The sequence below is a fragment of the Mytilus galloprovincialis genome, chromosome 1 (genome assembly GCF_965363235.1).
Source record: "Mytilus galloprovincialis chromosome 1, xbMytGall1.hap1.1, whole genome shotgun sequence".
Taxonomy (NCBI): Eukaryota; Metazoa; Mollusca; class Bivalvia; order Mytilida; family Mytilidae; genus Mytilus; species Mytilus galloprovincialis.
The window spans coordinates 106,602,840-106,618,409 of NC_134838.1; the positions used below are offsets into that span (position 1 = coordinate 106,602,840).

Consider the following 15,570-nt stretch of genomic DNA (forward strand, 5'->3'; position numbering starts at 1 on the left):
GTTTAAACATCTTGAACACCCCTCAGAAAGAGTATTTTAATTTTATGCAACTGATCATTCCAAACATGGGTGCATATTTTATGCCATATATCTATTGACAAGAGTGCTTGAGCACTGCACATCATAGAGATTGCAAATAAGTTTTGTTGAGACATACCTTTTGAAAATCATTTTTTTTTAATGACTGTTTTGGATAGAGAAGGTTTTATACAAATAGTTAGATCATCTTGACTTTAGTAAAGTTTTAAGATTTGTTGAAAATATTGTGAAAATTAGAGTAGCCATGTAATCAATAGTCTTATGATAGAGATGAAGAATGAAAAAAAACTACATGTTTAAGGAAGTTGATACAGTTTGTACAACAGCAAAGTTATTTGTGTATTTATAAGTTTGCATAAGCAAGGTTCAGTGGGATTTATTAGAGTACGTCTGCTCTCCAAGCCCATGTCTGTGCGCACTTCCCACAGCAAGTCCTCTGAATGTTTTTTAAATTATATTAAGTTTAGTTTCTCATATGAATTGACCTGCAATTATACACATGTATATGTAATACAAAATGTCATATTATCATATTGAACAGCAAAGGTAAAAGTGAGTCTAGAATCTCTGATTAATATACTAAGTTGGTTCCAATCGTCCTTGAAGTTTTAATCAAGAGAAAGGATTGGGTTGTGTCATTATCTCTTTAATTGGAACCATTCACCTGAAGTCACAATGAGGGTAAGGTTCTCAATTCCAGTTTTAACTGATATACTTATTGAACTTTAACATTACAATTTAACAAATGTCATTTAAATGTAGTCAAATTTTCTCAAACGAATGTTGCACTTTGACATGAAGAAGTTGACATTGTCACTTATAAGGTATTGGAAATGAGGATTGGTTGCCTGTGAGACAATCTAAAATCAGAAGAAGAAAATGAATTGAATATTTACTGTTTTAAAATTGTAAACGGCTGTCAGTTTAGAACAAAACTTGATAACAAACAAGAGGATTTCAGCTTTCCAGTTGTGTGAATGTTTCATTTCTATGTATCAACATCTCAGCATCACCTGCATAAGAAGTATATATACATTATAAAAGAGGGACGAAAGATACCAGAGGGAGAGTCAAACTCATTAATCGAAAATAAACAGACAACGCCTGTCTAAAAATGAAAGAAGACAAACAGACAAACAATAGAACACATGACACAACATAGAAACCTAAAGAATAATCAACACGAACACCACCAAAACTATGGATCTCAGGAGCTCCGGAAGGATAAGAAGATCCTGCCCCACATGTGGCACCCGTCGTGTTGCTTATGTTATAACAAATCCGGTAAATAGTCTACTTCGGTAAATCACATTCATGAAAGGGAAGGGGATTGTAGTTACGACGTAAGGAACATATCCAATATCATTTGTGAAACGGTTATTCCATAACGGTCAACCAACTCGTGATGGCGTACGTAAAATTTACGAAGGGATGATTTCAACTGCGCCATTTGGAACTTTTGGTTTAATAGCTTCCTTGTTAGCAGCAACCCTCTATCAAGAAAATCATGATAGGAAATTCAAGCACGGGAATATCGTATCAATTGTGAGATATATACCCCGTATGCAGGTGCTGCTGGAATGTTGCTACTCTGAAATGGAAAGTTCACAATTGGAAAGCTGAAATCATCTCTTTTGTCGTAAAGTTTTGTTTTCAACCGACCCTCATTGTCAATTCCTAGATGTAAGTCAAGATATGAGGCCGACTTAACTGTATCTGTTGTATCCTTTATCTCTAGTTCGATGGGATAGATGCGTTCAACATAGTCATCAAATTTTGAATTATTTAGTTAAAGAACGTCATTTATATAGCGGAAAGTAGAGTTAAAGGATATTGCTAACTTCTTATCTTTCTCCCTAAGAAGTTCCTGTATGAATTCAGCCTCATAATAATAAAGAAACAAGTCGGCAAGAAGAGGTGCACAATTGGTTCCCATTGGAATGCCGACAGTCTGTTGAAAAACACGTCCTCCGAACGTAACAAATATGTTGTCAATAATAAAATCAGTCATTCATTTTTTGTTAAAAGTTAATACGATATAACCGTTCTTGTTACTCGTTAGACAGGATACAACAGATACAATTAAGTCGGCCTCTTATCTTGACTTACATTTAGAAATCGACAATGAGGGTCGGTTGAAAACAAAACTTTACGACAAAAGAGATGAGTTCAGCTTTCCAAATGTGAACTTTCCATTATAAGTAGCAACGTTCCAGCGGCACCCTCATACGGGGTATATATCTCCCAATTGATACGATATTCACCTGTTTTGTATTTCCTATCATGATTTTCTTGATAGAGGGTTGCTGCTCACAAGAAAGCTATTTAACCAAAAGTTCCAAATGGTTCAGTTGAAATCATCCCTTCGTAAATCTTACGGACGCCATCACGAGTTGGTTGACCGTTATTGAATACCCGCTTCACAGATGATATCGGGAATGTTCCTTACGTCGTAACTACAATCCCCTTCCATTTCATGAATGTGACCTACCGAATTAGACTATTTACCGATTTGTTATAACATGATCAACATGACGGGAGCACCTGAGATCACCCCTAGTTTTTTTTATTGGGTTCGTGTTGTTTATTCTTTAGTTTTCTATGTTGTGTCATGTATACTATTGTTTGTCTGTTTGTCTTTTTCATTTTTAGCCATGGCGTTGTCAGTTCATTTTCGATTTATGAGTTTGACTGTCCCTTTAGTATATTTCGTCCCTCTTTTAGACAGATGATTGCTGCTTACATTAAAACTATTGAAACAATTGTTCCTGGTTGTCAAGTTATCAATTCGAAGATTTTACGGACGCCATCATGATTTTGTTGACCGTTATTGAATATATGTGTTACAGAAGCAACGGACATGTTACAGTTATTGAAACCATTACACCATTCATTTTTCTTTGATTGTGATATCCCTGAATGAGAATTAATATCGAATATGCACTTATCATGATCAACACGAAAGGTGAAAAATGAGGGAGCAGGATCTAATAATATTATCCTTTTATGCTGGAATTCATGCTGTGTATGTCCATCGGAATCCATTTACATGTTGTTATGTTTACTGTTCTGATTATATTTCAGAAAACCCAAGGGTTCAGCGCTTTAAATCTAGGGCTATTGTTGTTGACTTTGACAATATCAACACGGTTTCTTGATGTGGCAGCACAACAACACGAACTCAGAAGTCCACGTTCAGGACACCCTATATTGGCAGGAGCATTCAATCTTAACCAGTTTAATCAAGATAAAATGAATGATCCTGAAGTCGCTAATTTCATAACACAAGTTAGTATATAATTGTTAACTATATTTTCGTTATTTTAAACCACTGAACAAAGTGAGATATTAAGAATAAACATAATTTAGATGGTATCTGTAGAGTATTGTTGGTGCTATAAATAAATTCATCATAGATACCAAGATTGAAATTTTATATTTGCGCCAGACGTACGTTTCGTCTACAAAAGGCTCACCATTGACGCTCAAATGAAAAAATGTTAAAAAGGCCAAATAAAATAAAGTACGAAATTGAAGAGCATTGAGGACCAAACATTCCTTAAAGTTTGCCAAATACAGCTAAGGTAATTTATTTCTGAGGTAGTAAAGCCTTAGTATATATCAAAAATTCAAAATTTGTAAACAGTTAGTTTATAATTATGACCATATCAATGATAATTTATGTCAACACAAACGTGCTGAGCACTGGGCTGGTAATATACAGTTATGCGGATACAAGATGATGAAATAAACGTCTATGGAGCTGCAATCCGACGACACTAGTTAACAGACACTGGTTAAAGAAGGACTTAACGACCACATACATTCTTCAAGAATTGACACACGTCTACTTATAATCACAGTTAAGTTCCTAGAGAAATTCTCATTTTCACAATTCATATGTAGAATATTTTGTAATGTATACCTTACTATGACAAGTAAAATACATAAGGCAATCGCATATTTAGTCATATATTAAATGTCTCAAATAAATATTGTCCAGACACTTTTCATCCGTAAACTATTAATAAAGACATAATAGGTAAAATTAAAAAAAAGGTACCGGGTTTATAATTTGATACGCCAGACGCGCGTATCGTCTACATAAGACTCACCAGTGACGCTCAGATCAAAATAGTTAGAAAGCTAAACAAGTATAAAGTTGAAGAGCATTGAGCACCCAAAATTCCAAAAAGTTGTGCTAAATACGTCTAAGGATATTATGCTTGGGACAAGAAAATGTTCAGTATTTCGAATGATTTATTTTTTTGCAAACAGAAAATTTATAAAAATTACCATATATTTGATATTCATGTCGACACCAAGGCGCTGACTACTGGGCTGGTGATACCCTCGGGGAAAAACGTCCACTGAAGCAATGAACTAGTTCATTTCCAAATTACAAAACAATAAATAAAGGCAACAGTAGTATACCGCTGTTCGAAATTCATAAATAACATTGATATAAAGCATGTATTAGCTTTGTTTTACAGGTAGTTACGCGATATGACTTGATTCTTATACAAGAGGTGACAGATCTTACAGGAAATGCTCTTAATGCACTATGGTCGATGGTCAATAGGCAAGTATTATTTCATCTCTTTTGACTATGATTCATAACATTCAAGTAACCAATCTCTTGGTATTGTATACATACAAGTACTGTTGAATAAGTGGTTTTCTTACATTTGTGTGGTATAAAGACGACAAAATTTCTGTGACTCTTAATATCTTATGAATATTTCATACGCCAAATTGTCAAAATATGATTCAATCCTGCAATTTCAACTAAGAGCTTGATTGATTGTTGCTGAACATACGAAAGACACGTCAGTGGATTTGAAGAGGAAATTCCACAAAAAAATTGTTGTAGAGTAATTAAATGATACTGGTAGTATATATTTTCTTAAGTCTATGTTTAAATAAGATGATATACCAGGGTTTTCTGTTCTGACTGTTTTCCCCGTCGAAGTGCTCATTATTTCAGCCTTTCTCCGTGTTTAAAAGTTAAGGTTCATATTGGTGAGTGACATTGTTTCAAATAATTGTAGGTAGGCAAATGATTCATGATTATCACGGTAATTTGTTGTTTCAAACTAGCCATAGCATTCTAAATTCACCACAGTAACGATTTAACATTCGTGATGTTTTAAAAAAAAAATTTTTTTTGTAGAACCGATAGTTATGGCATGATAGTTAGTGCCCCCGTCGGAAGAACCTCGTCTAAAGAACAATATGCTTATTTCTACAGGTTTGTGTTCAGTAACTGTTTTAAACGGACTTAATTCTTCTTTTTGTAGTTTTACTGCAGTGTAAAATGATCGACCTATTCGTGCTTCATACTAAAATATAGACAGCAGTTAACAACCAGCCCGGCAATAGAACTAATAAACTAAGACATTCAATTCTTATACTTGCATTTCAGTATATAGTTTCTTGATCACCTTAATCAGGAAACGCCCAAAGCTAATAATAAGCGTATAGTATATCTTTGGTGAGTATTTTATGATATCAAACCAAATGAAGGATACAGGTTCCAAACAAAGACAATAGTAGTATACCGCTGTTCGAAAGTCATAAATCGACAAACTCAAACCGAGATAAACACATCAACTAAAAGAGGAAAACAAAAGAAACACTGAAGTGCAAAAAATACCCCAAAAAAACGAAAATGCAAAACACACAAAACGAACTATAACATAACAACTGCCATTTTCCTGACTTCGTACAGGACATTTTAAGAAAAAATGGTGGGTTGAATCTGATTTTGCGGCTAGTCAAACCTCACGCTTTTATGACAATGTTAAATATAACACTAAAATGACAACATTACATGACAGGACTACAGTACAAATAAATGCAAGTACATTCAGGACAGAGAAATACACAAATAAACATTACAATAGGACATTTCGACATGCTAATAGTTATCAAAGGTACCAGTCTTATAATATGATTCATCATACGCCCGTTTCGTCTACATAAGACTCATCACTGACGTTCAGATCAATTAGTAAAGAAAGCTAAATAAGTACAAAGTTGAAGAGCAATGATGAACCAAAATTTTAAAGAGTGGTGCCAAATACAGCTAAGGTTATATATGTTATGTTTTCGTTTCATTGATGATTGCAAACGCTTTAAAACCTATATATATATATATATATATATATATATATATATATATATATATATATATATATATATATATATATATATATAAGTGCAAATGCACGAAAAACTACAAAGCTTATTCTTACTTTGCTATTTTAAATACGGAATGCAGTTATAAGAGAAAAAAAGGAACAACAAGAACACTGAAGTGCAAAAAAAAAAAGCCACGCCAACTAATGTAGAAACGAACAATTTGATAACAACTGCCAAATTCCTGAGTAGTGAACAAATAAAAATACCGTCAATAATTTAGAAACATTGCCATCTTAAAATTGTTGTACCTTTTTTGTGTGTGTTGCAAAGCCACCAATTGTAATGAAAAAATATCAATGGTTCGTTTTCTTTTGTATATGCCTTTTATAATCAAGAATATCGTGATTTTCTTAACAATAATAATACAATCATGAATCCAATGATAATAACCTAATCATGAATCCAACATTAATAATATAATCACGAATCCAATAATGATAACATTAACATGCAACACCAACTCTTTTATTGTTAACAGGCTATTGACTCTTCAACTTGTAAATGAACATCTATTCGACGATAGTCTACATGACTGGTTTGAAAGAGACCCATACACCGCACTATTTGAAGTCAGACTAGCTTCATCACGTACGTTTTACCACATATATTGTCTGTTCAAACTAATAAATTCACAAAATATAAAATATACAAAATACAAAATATACTTATATGGATAAATATAACGCTGTTATGTAAAACTTCCTTTTGATCTTAATACTGTTTGTTAAAAAATATAAAAAAGGTAAATAATGATAACAATGTCGTTTCATTATCTTCTATGTTAGAACATTAAGTTCACACTTGTATGATATGGCTTAAGAGGAAAATTAAAAAGGATTCAAAACTATTATTTCAGTCATTTGCACCATCCTTTTACATTGGATAAAAATAATGGTGTTGAATACACAATTTTTTAATTTCATTAATATTGGAAATTAAGCGAGACTTACTTCTAAATCTGTACCTTTGATTACAAGGCACATTTACGACAAAGACTGGCTATAATACACAAACCCTCATGTTTAAACAACAACTTCTTACTGTTTTCTTTCAGATACCAAGTTTGCTGCAATAGGATTTCATGCTAACCCGGGGGACGCTGTAAATGAAATGGGACATCTCCATGACGTGTATTATCAAACAATGAATACTTGGGGGGAAGTAGTACGTACTTTTTTTTAGTATCTTGTCATTTAAAAAAAACGTATTGAATTAAGTATAGGCAATATAGAATTATAAAAAGTAGACATGGTTACACGCAAAAACGTCAATAAAAAGACAAACCGTCAAACAACGAAAATACGAAATGAACGCATCTGAGTTTTATTATATGGAATTCTTCGAATGACAACATTGCACAAATTTATTAAAACAAACATAAAAATTACTAAATGAAAGTCCCACTGTATTTCTTACATTTCATCTACTAATCTTTGTTATAGGTAAGTTTACATATGTTTAAATTTCATAAATCCATAAAGAATTTGGTTGCCGTCTGCTTTGTCAGATTTTTTTTTTTTTTTTATAATTGAGTTTTTTTTACATTTTGTCTTACCGAATTCGTATTTGGAACATTTTTCTGAATTTCCATTTTTTTCAATGCTCTTCAATTTCGTATTTGATTAAGTCTTCCTATCGTTTTGGTTCGATCATCACTGATGAGTTTTACAGGGCCGAAACGCGCGTCTGACATTCCAAATTATAAGCCCGGTATCTTCAACAAATTCTTAAACTACCTTTTAGAATTAATAAAAGGAAAGAAAATAAAACCTGTAGAACGATAAAAGACAGACACCACCTTAACCTATAGCTAGATAAAAAAAAAAAAGTACATAGAGACCAGGATCAATCCACAAAACACTGAAAACTAAAACTTTAGCAACAATACGAACCCCAACTATATCCGGATTATTTTGTTCTTCGAAACTATTGTCCCGTATGTAGCCCTAAGCTTAGAACAAGACTTGTCAATCTTATTTTGCAATCTATCTTCAAGAACGCATTAACAATGGGTAACTTCTATGCTGATTGTGAATATGCCAATGCAATGGAACTGATGTCAAAACCAATTTATTACGATCGAGTTGACTATCATTGGTATATAGAATCGGAAGTCGACACAACTACCAATAGCACTACAGATTGTGCCTTTGACAGGTATGTAGTATACCTTCCTAGTGTGTAAAATCTGAAAGGCAGGTTTCTGGTCAGGGTAGTCAGGGTAAAAGTTTTGTCACAAATCACCGAAAAGACTTATAAAGATTATCATAAAAATATGTTCCTCATGCAAAGCTCTGATTCTTTGAATGGCTTCATTTTTATGTCTTTTTTTTGTTTTTTCGCACTTCATATTTTTTGGGGGTGTAGGATTTTCAAATCTTTAGGACACGAGGATCACTGAAGAGCCATGTATTGTCAAAAAGGGGCATCGTGTGCAGAACAGTTTGTCCCGTCAATGTTATTTCAATAATTTACACGTAACTTACTTCATTATTTCTAGCTCTTAGTTGCCACTAGCATAGACATATTTATCATTTTTAATAACCATGTTGGCTTGATGTCCGAGAAGCTTGTATTTTAAATTTGATGTTATGACTTTTCATATAGAAATGAGTTAATTTTTCATCTTCGTCTTTGTAAAAGTTGTGAAACTACCATACCTTAATATTCGAAAAAAATTGTAAGGGTTCCGCGGAACCCAGTGTCTCGCCTACTTTTGCTGTTAATCACACACTCATCAAAAATGATGAAAAAAAATCAATAAAATTATTCCTCTCGATACTATCTTTTGATTGTCAGAAGCTTCTGTCCAAGTTTGGTAAAAATCCAGGCTAGTTTAAGAATCTTAAAAATGTTTTAAATACTTTAACTGCAGACTGTATGTAATGTTAAGGTGGTACCTAACACTACAGGGAGATAACTCTGTAAAGTCAGCTAAACGGTTTAATAACGTTGTGTTGTAAAGGAAATATTAAGCTTCTCAATGATCAAAATTTGTGTTTGTCAAACTTCTATATAACCAGTGTAATGTTTCTGACAAAACGGTTGGTTCAAAATTTTGGAAATTTTTATAGTTTTGTTAAAGGGTCAAAGTAAATACTTTGTCAAAATTTTATGAACATTAAACGAGACAAATAAATTTTAGTGAAAGTGTTGGGTACCACCTTAACTGGAAGAAAAACTAAGTCCATTTATAAGTAAAATACGGGAAAAATGGAATTTTATTTTTACAAAATTTACTTCTGGGTACTATCTCCTGATCATAAACAAGCTTCTGGCCAAGTTTCTTACAATTCCAGGATAGTTTAAGAAAGTTATTAAAATTTTAAAAACTTTAACCACAGAGTGAATGTAATGTTTCCTGGCAGAACAAAAACTAAGTCCATTTATAAGTAAAATACGGAAAAAATGGAATTTTATTTTTACAAAATTTACTTCTGGATACTGTCTCCTGATCATAAACAAGCTTCTGGCCAAGTTTTGTACATTTCCAGGATAGTTTAAGAAAGTTATTAAAATTTTAAAACTTTAACCACAGAGTGAATGTTATGTTTCCTGGCAGAAAAAACTAAGTCCATTTATAAGTAAAATACGGAAAAAATGGAATTTTATTTTTACAAAATTTACTTCTGGATACTATCTTATGAACATAAACAAGCTTCTGTCCAAGTTTCGTACAATTCAAGGATAGTTTAAGAAAGTTATTACAATTTCAAAAACTTTAACCACAGAGTGAATATTTGTGGACGCCGCCGACGACGACGACGACGCCGACGCCGACGGAATGTAGGATCGCTATGTCTCGCTTTTTCGACTAAAGTCGAAGGCTCGACAAAAACGAGTAACCGGAAATATGCATGGACATAAAATTCGTTTTTACTTTATAAATATATTTACGGACTAACATGTAAATACGTATTAACCTCGTCAGACGAAATATTCTGAATGCTATAAGGGACAATGAATCCATAAATATATTACTTTCTGATTCGAACAAGGTTAAATAGATGTGAATTTACACATCGTTGTAGAAATCAGTCAATATTTTTTTACAATCTGGTTCAAAAGGTACTAGTAATCACACAAAAAAATGTTTATAAATGAAATACTAAACAAAGTATATCTGTTTTTATGGTTATACGACTTCATTAAAGTACGTTCTCCAATCTTTCTTTTACTTTTCTTTTCTTTTTTTCTGTTATAAATATCTTGATGCTGACTCATTATATTTGTGTTAACGTTGATTATTATTTGTCTTTTTTTCCTTTTTCGTTTGCTTATATTTTTGGTTTTTCTTTTGTGTGTTATTAAATCACTTTCAAAATTCTGTTAGTGTATGTTTAAGTTCATATCCTCGTGAAATATCGTCATAACATCTGACCGTCCTGGGACATGCAGTGTATACATTCTGGAATTCTCAAAATATTTGAACTCAAGCAAGTTAAAAGAGGTGTGTGCTCAGTTGATTTCGCTTTCAGTATTGTATGTTGTGTTGCTGTATGAAATCTAACCAAGTATGGTTACCGTCGTTGATAATCTTGCATTTCTAGCACAGAAAACGTAAGACCAAGCAACACGACCACAACAAAGGCCGGAGAAAATTTCAGGTGCGCTAGAAGGGTACGCATATCTTGCTCCTCATATGGCACCCACAAGATTTCTTCATCATTTAGGCACAAGTCCGGTTATGTTACATTCGAGAAAAAAAGAAAGTTGCGGATACGACAATATGAAATTTTGATAGAAAACGCATGTTCCGGAATATTATGTCAACCGGGAAACTGAAATCATCTATTTTTTCTGCAATGTTTTTTACACACGAAAGGGTTCCAAATGAGAAGATACAGAAGAAATTTGATCTACGATTACCATTATGATATTCAGAAACCCTTTAGCTCTCTCTGTCCCTTGTATACAATCCTATACCATATAACCAATTTAGCCAAGTAGTACTACAAAGATCTACTGTTACCATTGTGAGTACACTCAACATTTACTTAACTGCAATGTAAACTTTAATCATTTATTGTGTTTTGCTTTTCACTTGTCTTGTTTTCGGTGTTTTGCTTTTCACTTGTCTTGTTTTCGGTGTTTTGATTTTCACTTGTTTTGTTTTCGGTGTTTTGCTTTTCACTTGTTTTGTTTCCGCTCTTTATTGAAATAAATGTATTTCTGATGTACCTGTCACTTTATCAGTAAAAAATCTTTTTGTTTATCATACTTTTCTGGACCCTTTCTACTTGAATACGAATGAGTGAGAACACATATTTGTTTTTGACACAGAATCATTGGATCTGGAATAACACTACAAATGGCAGTGATACCTGGTACATCTAATGTATTTCAATTCGCAAACAACCATCAACTTCCATATGAAAAGGTGAGAAAATGTTCTTATGTTTTATAAAATATAAAACTCCTTTAGTTATTGTTTTTCTCATTAGAAGCATAATTATATTTCAATTTCTGCATACGTTCATTTGCATCAGTTAACTGGTAACTGACACTGGAAATAAGTGAAAAAAGCTATGAAAAAATACTTTCGGAAACATTCTTTTAATAAGTAGAATTACAAAAATACCGAACTCCGATGAAAATTCAAAACGGAAAGTCCCGAGAAAAATGTATTGCGAATGGATAACAACTACCATATTCCTGATTTGGTACAGGCATGTTCTTCTGCGGAAAATGGTTGAGTACTCTGGTTATATAGCTTTGTCCACTTTAAAGCGAAGCAAAAAAGTGTTACAATGCATCTGAGTACTTTGTAAAAAAATCTGATTTATCGTAAATAAAAAATGATAGATTTATTTATTAACTCATACTTTAACATTTCAGTTGATGAATGTCACCGATAACTACCCAGTAGAAATACAATTAAATTTCTTTTAAAAGATTATTAGTTTGGGGTTTTTTTTGTAAATTTTGTATAAGGATTCAAAATTTCAGAAACGAAACGGTTGAATCTGATGATTAAATGTAAATGAACTCATCATAGACATCAGGTTAAAAATGAGTACGCCAGACACGCGTTTAGTTTACAAAAGACTCATTAGTGACGCAAAATCATCAAAGTTAAAAAGGTAAAATAAAGTATGAAGTTGAAGTGCAGTGCTGCATTGAGGATACAAAATTCCGAAAGGTTTTGCCAAATTAAGCAATGGTCATATATTCCTGCGGTAGAAAATTCTTAGTATTCAAAAAAGAATATTTTTAAACAGCTTATTAATCATCATAAACAATGATAATTCATGTCAACACTGAAGTGCTGACTAATGGACTGGTGATACTAGTTATCAAAGGTACCAGACTTATAATAAAATACGCCAGATGCGCGATACCCTCGATGAGTAGACCTCCACCAGTAAAATTGAATGATTCATAAAAAAGAATATCATGTTGAATGCATGAAATAAATATCCGACGACACACAACTGATAATCTTTATAAATAAAGTTGTCTAATGATACTTACTATGAAACTTTGTTTGTACTTTGAATGATTGTAAATAATGGTATTCTCTACTGTCATTTTATCATATATCAAATGTTTTAAATTTTATAGCATTTGATTAATTGCTGTTATATTATATATTCTCAATGTGATATGTATTTATTTTAAAAGACGTGTCATTTCTATGGATGCGATTTAACGATGTTTTTTGTTTATTAGCAATATTAGTCTCTCGGTGCCTTTGAATGGATCTGGAAATCGATAATATGAAACTAAACTTATGACAAAAAGAAATGTCCATTTATTAAATTTTGTGAAGTGACATACCATTTGCATACTTAGAGTATACTCCTTACTTGACAATAAGAAACAAAAAAAAACTCGATTACGACGACAATGTTCCAATGAAAAACTGAGGAAATCTAATGAACTTCACATGCATCGAGACCAGTGCCTCGACAAACTAATAGTCGCATCCTATGCATGTATAACACCATTCAAATCCAGACTCAGTCAAAATGTCAAAATTAGGATAGGGTATAATCGGTAAAAAAAAGATTAAACGGATTTTCTGATATCTAAAGATATGAGACTGCGAAAAAATGTCACTAGTGATTTCAAATACAAACATATCGTATTATTCAACTAATTTGTAATATTGACCGTAAAACTTATGTTATGTCGATTTAATTTGTGCTTTCTTATTATTATGTACATACAGCTTTTTGTGAAAAGTATAGTTTAATCAGAGGGTTTGTTTTTCTCACGAATAGGCCATAATATTGAAACTGATTAATAAATACAGGTAACTTTTGTCAGAAAAAAAATTATACAGATAGAATGAAAACTTTAGTCAAATTATTATATATGATGAGATGTATAAGTACATAGATGGAGGATAATTACATGTACATTTGTACATAGATAGATGATAATTATAAAGATAGATGTTTTAAATTAGTAACAATGGGACTTTTTTTCTCATTCCCCCCCCCCCCCGCGACAAATTTGACTGTAAAAAATCGGGTCCCCTTAGTTGCTTCCCTGAACAACTTAGGTTGATGTCACAGGTGATAACTAATAAATTATGTTTAAAATTTATAAAAAGAAAAGAAATAGGAAGTTAAGAATTGGAATTTTGAAACTCTCACGTTTTCCATATATTCAAGTTTGAAGTCGTCCATATGTGAATATATCGAAGAAAAGATCACGATTTGATGAAGACAGTGTTTTTTAATATCAATTTCAATAGTATATATAACATGCCAACACTCACTAAAATGTTGGTTACTGATTAACAGGATATCATCAACATAACTGAAAAAAAAGAAGAAATCATGGCCAGATATGTATTTCTTTGGCAAAGTTTTGTATTATATCTACTTCATATGATTTCAAAGAAATTGGTCAGTAGAAGTCCGCAATACATACCTGTAGGAATACAGACTCTCTTGAAATTCATTTAGTATGTTTGATAATATTATCTTCAGTGTAAGTGATTTTGAAATCATTATGTTTTTGTACAAAGTACGACTTTCAAAGACGACATAACAATTATAGATTCCCGCTTTCTAGAAAAATTCATATTACTTATACGATGTGTTCGGTCTTTCAATAGGCCATGGGGAATAGTAGTGCAAGTCGTACATATAAAGATTTTATTATACTGTAAACACTGAATTTGTGAAAGCCGAAAGATATCAATGGGACTTTCAAATTCATAAGTTGAAAATAAACTAGCAATGCCATGGCTAAACTAGAAAAAGACAAACAGACAAACAACAGTACACAAAACACAACAAAACTGGGGGTTGCTCCTGTAAATCACTTACATTGAAGATTTTGCAGTAGATCTTTAGAATTTGTCAGAATCCATATAAATTTGACACTGCTGTGTAAATATTCCACATTATAGTAGTTCTGAAAGTCATAATTACATAATTATATAATTTAATAGAAAAAATAGAAGATAGAATTTTCGAACGATTTGTAGTCGAACGTCTTGACGATTTGGTGACATAGCGTTATTTATCATAAGGTTTATGTATTCAGGATATAGAAAAGAGATACGATTTCGGTATTTTTGCTATTTTACTTTTGAGTTGCCATTTGATTAATACCGACTTCCGTTTAAAATTTTCCTTGCAGTTCGGTATTTTTGTTATTTTCCTTTATACGTATTACTTTGGAAACATTTTGTTGTGAATTTCCAATGCAAACCCATATAATCGGAAAACATTAATTTTCCCCATAAATTGCACCGATGGTTAGCTTGACTTTATTTATTGTAGTTGCTCTAACTTGACCGAGTACCAGAATGTCCTACCACAATGTGATAGGTAACCTGTCGAAAATTACATACTCCGGAATCAAAAGTTTATTGCCCCATTTATCTTTTCCTATTTACTCGAAGAAAAAAATGATTTTACATGTAAAATTTAATGTTTGATGTTTAGGTGAAGAAAATTGATTATTAAGATATTATATGTGTTATTGCAAATCTGCATTATTCAACATTCATTCAGTTATATTTAGTTGTCTCCCAGTAGCAGTTGTTGTTATTGCAACACATGTTTTATTAACGAGGTAATTAATAATAGACATTTGCATATGTCAAGTGGCAATTTCCTTTAATATGGTTATCAAAAACTAACTCTGCCTTCGTTTTGTATGTAGATTGGCTCATTTTCTAGAAACCAAGATGGCCGACATGATTAAAAATAGAACAAGAGGGTAAAACGCAAATGTTGTCTACTAGTTTGAAAACTGCTCCTTTCGAATTCGTTATGGTTGTTATTTAACATTTGATTTTGCTATTTGATTACGGATTTTCCGTTTTGAATTTTCCTCGGAGTTCGTCTTGTTTTGTGATTT

General features: G+C 32.2%; 2 protein-coding genes across 2 annotated transcripts in view; one reads left to right on the forward strand and one right to left on the reverse strand.

Annotated features, from left to right (window-relative positions):
• Window positions 1–15,570, reverse strand: part of LOC143049326 (beta-1,4-galactosyltransferase 4-like) — a 262,011-nt gene that overhangs the window by 209,744 nt on the left and 36,697 nt on the right. The gene's annotated exons all lie outside the window — the stretch shown is intronic.
• LOC143053070 (deoxyribonuclease-1-like) lies at window positions 612–12,139 on the forward strand. The gene is made up of 9 exons (XM_076226162.1): window positions 612–720; window positions 3,124–3,327; window positions 4,533–4,621; window positions 5,213–5,290; window positions 6,722–6,831; window positions 7,298–7,407; window positions 8,240–8,400; window positions 11,527–11,623; window positions 12,082–12,139. Exons 1-9 carry the CDS (start codon window positions 715–717, stop codon window positions 12,133–12,135), a joined length of 909 nt encoding a protein of 302 aa, XP_076082277.1. The 5' UTR covers window positions 612–714; the 3' UTR covers window positions 12,136–12,139.

What these genes read in the sequence shown, in the direction of transcription:
- LOC143053070 (XM_076226162.1), top strand. An exon ending in TCGCTAATTTCATAACACAA is followed by an intron (nt 3,328 to 4,532) that starts GTTAGTATATAA and finishes TTTGTTTTACAG; the next exon opens with GTAGTTACGCGATATGACTT. An exon ending in CAATATGCTTATTTCTACAG is followed by an intron (nt 5,291 to 6,721) that starts GTTTGTGTTCAG and finishes TATTGTTAACAG; the next exon opens with GCTATTGACTCTTCAACTTG.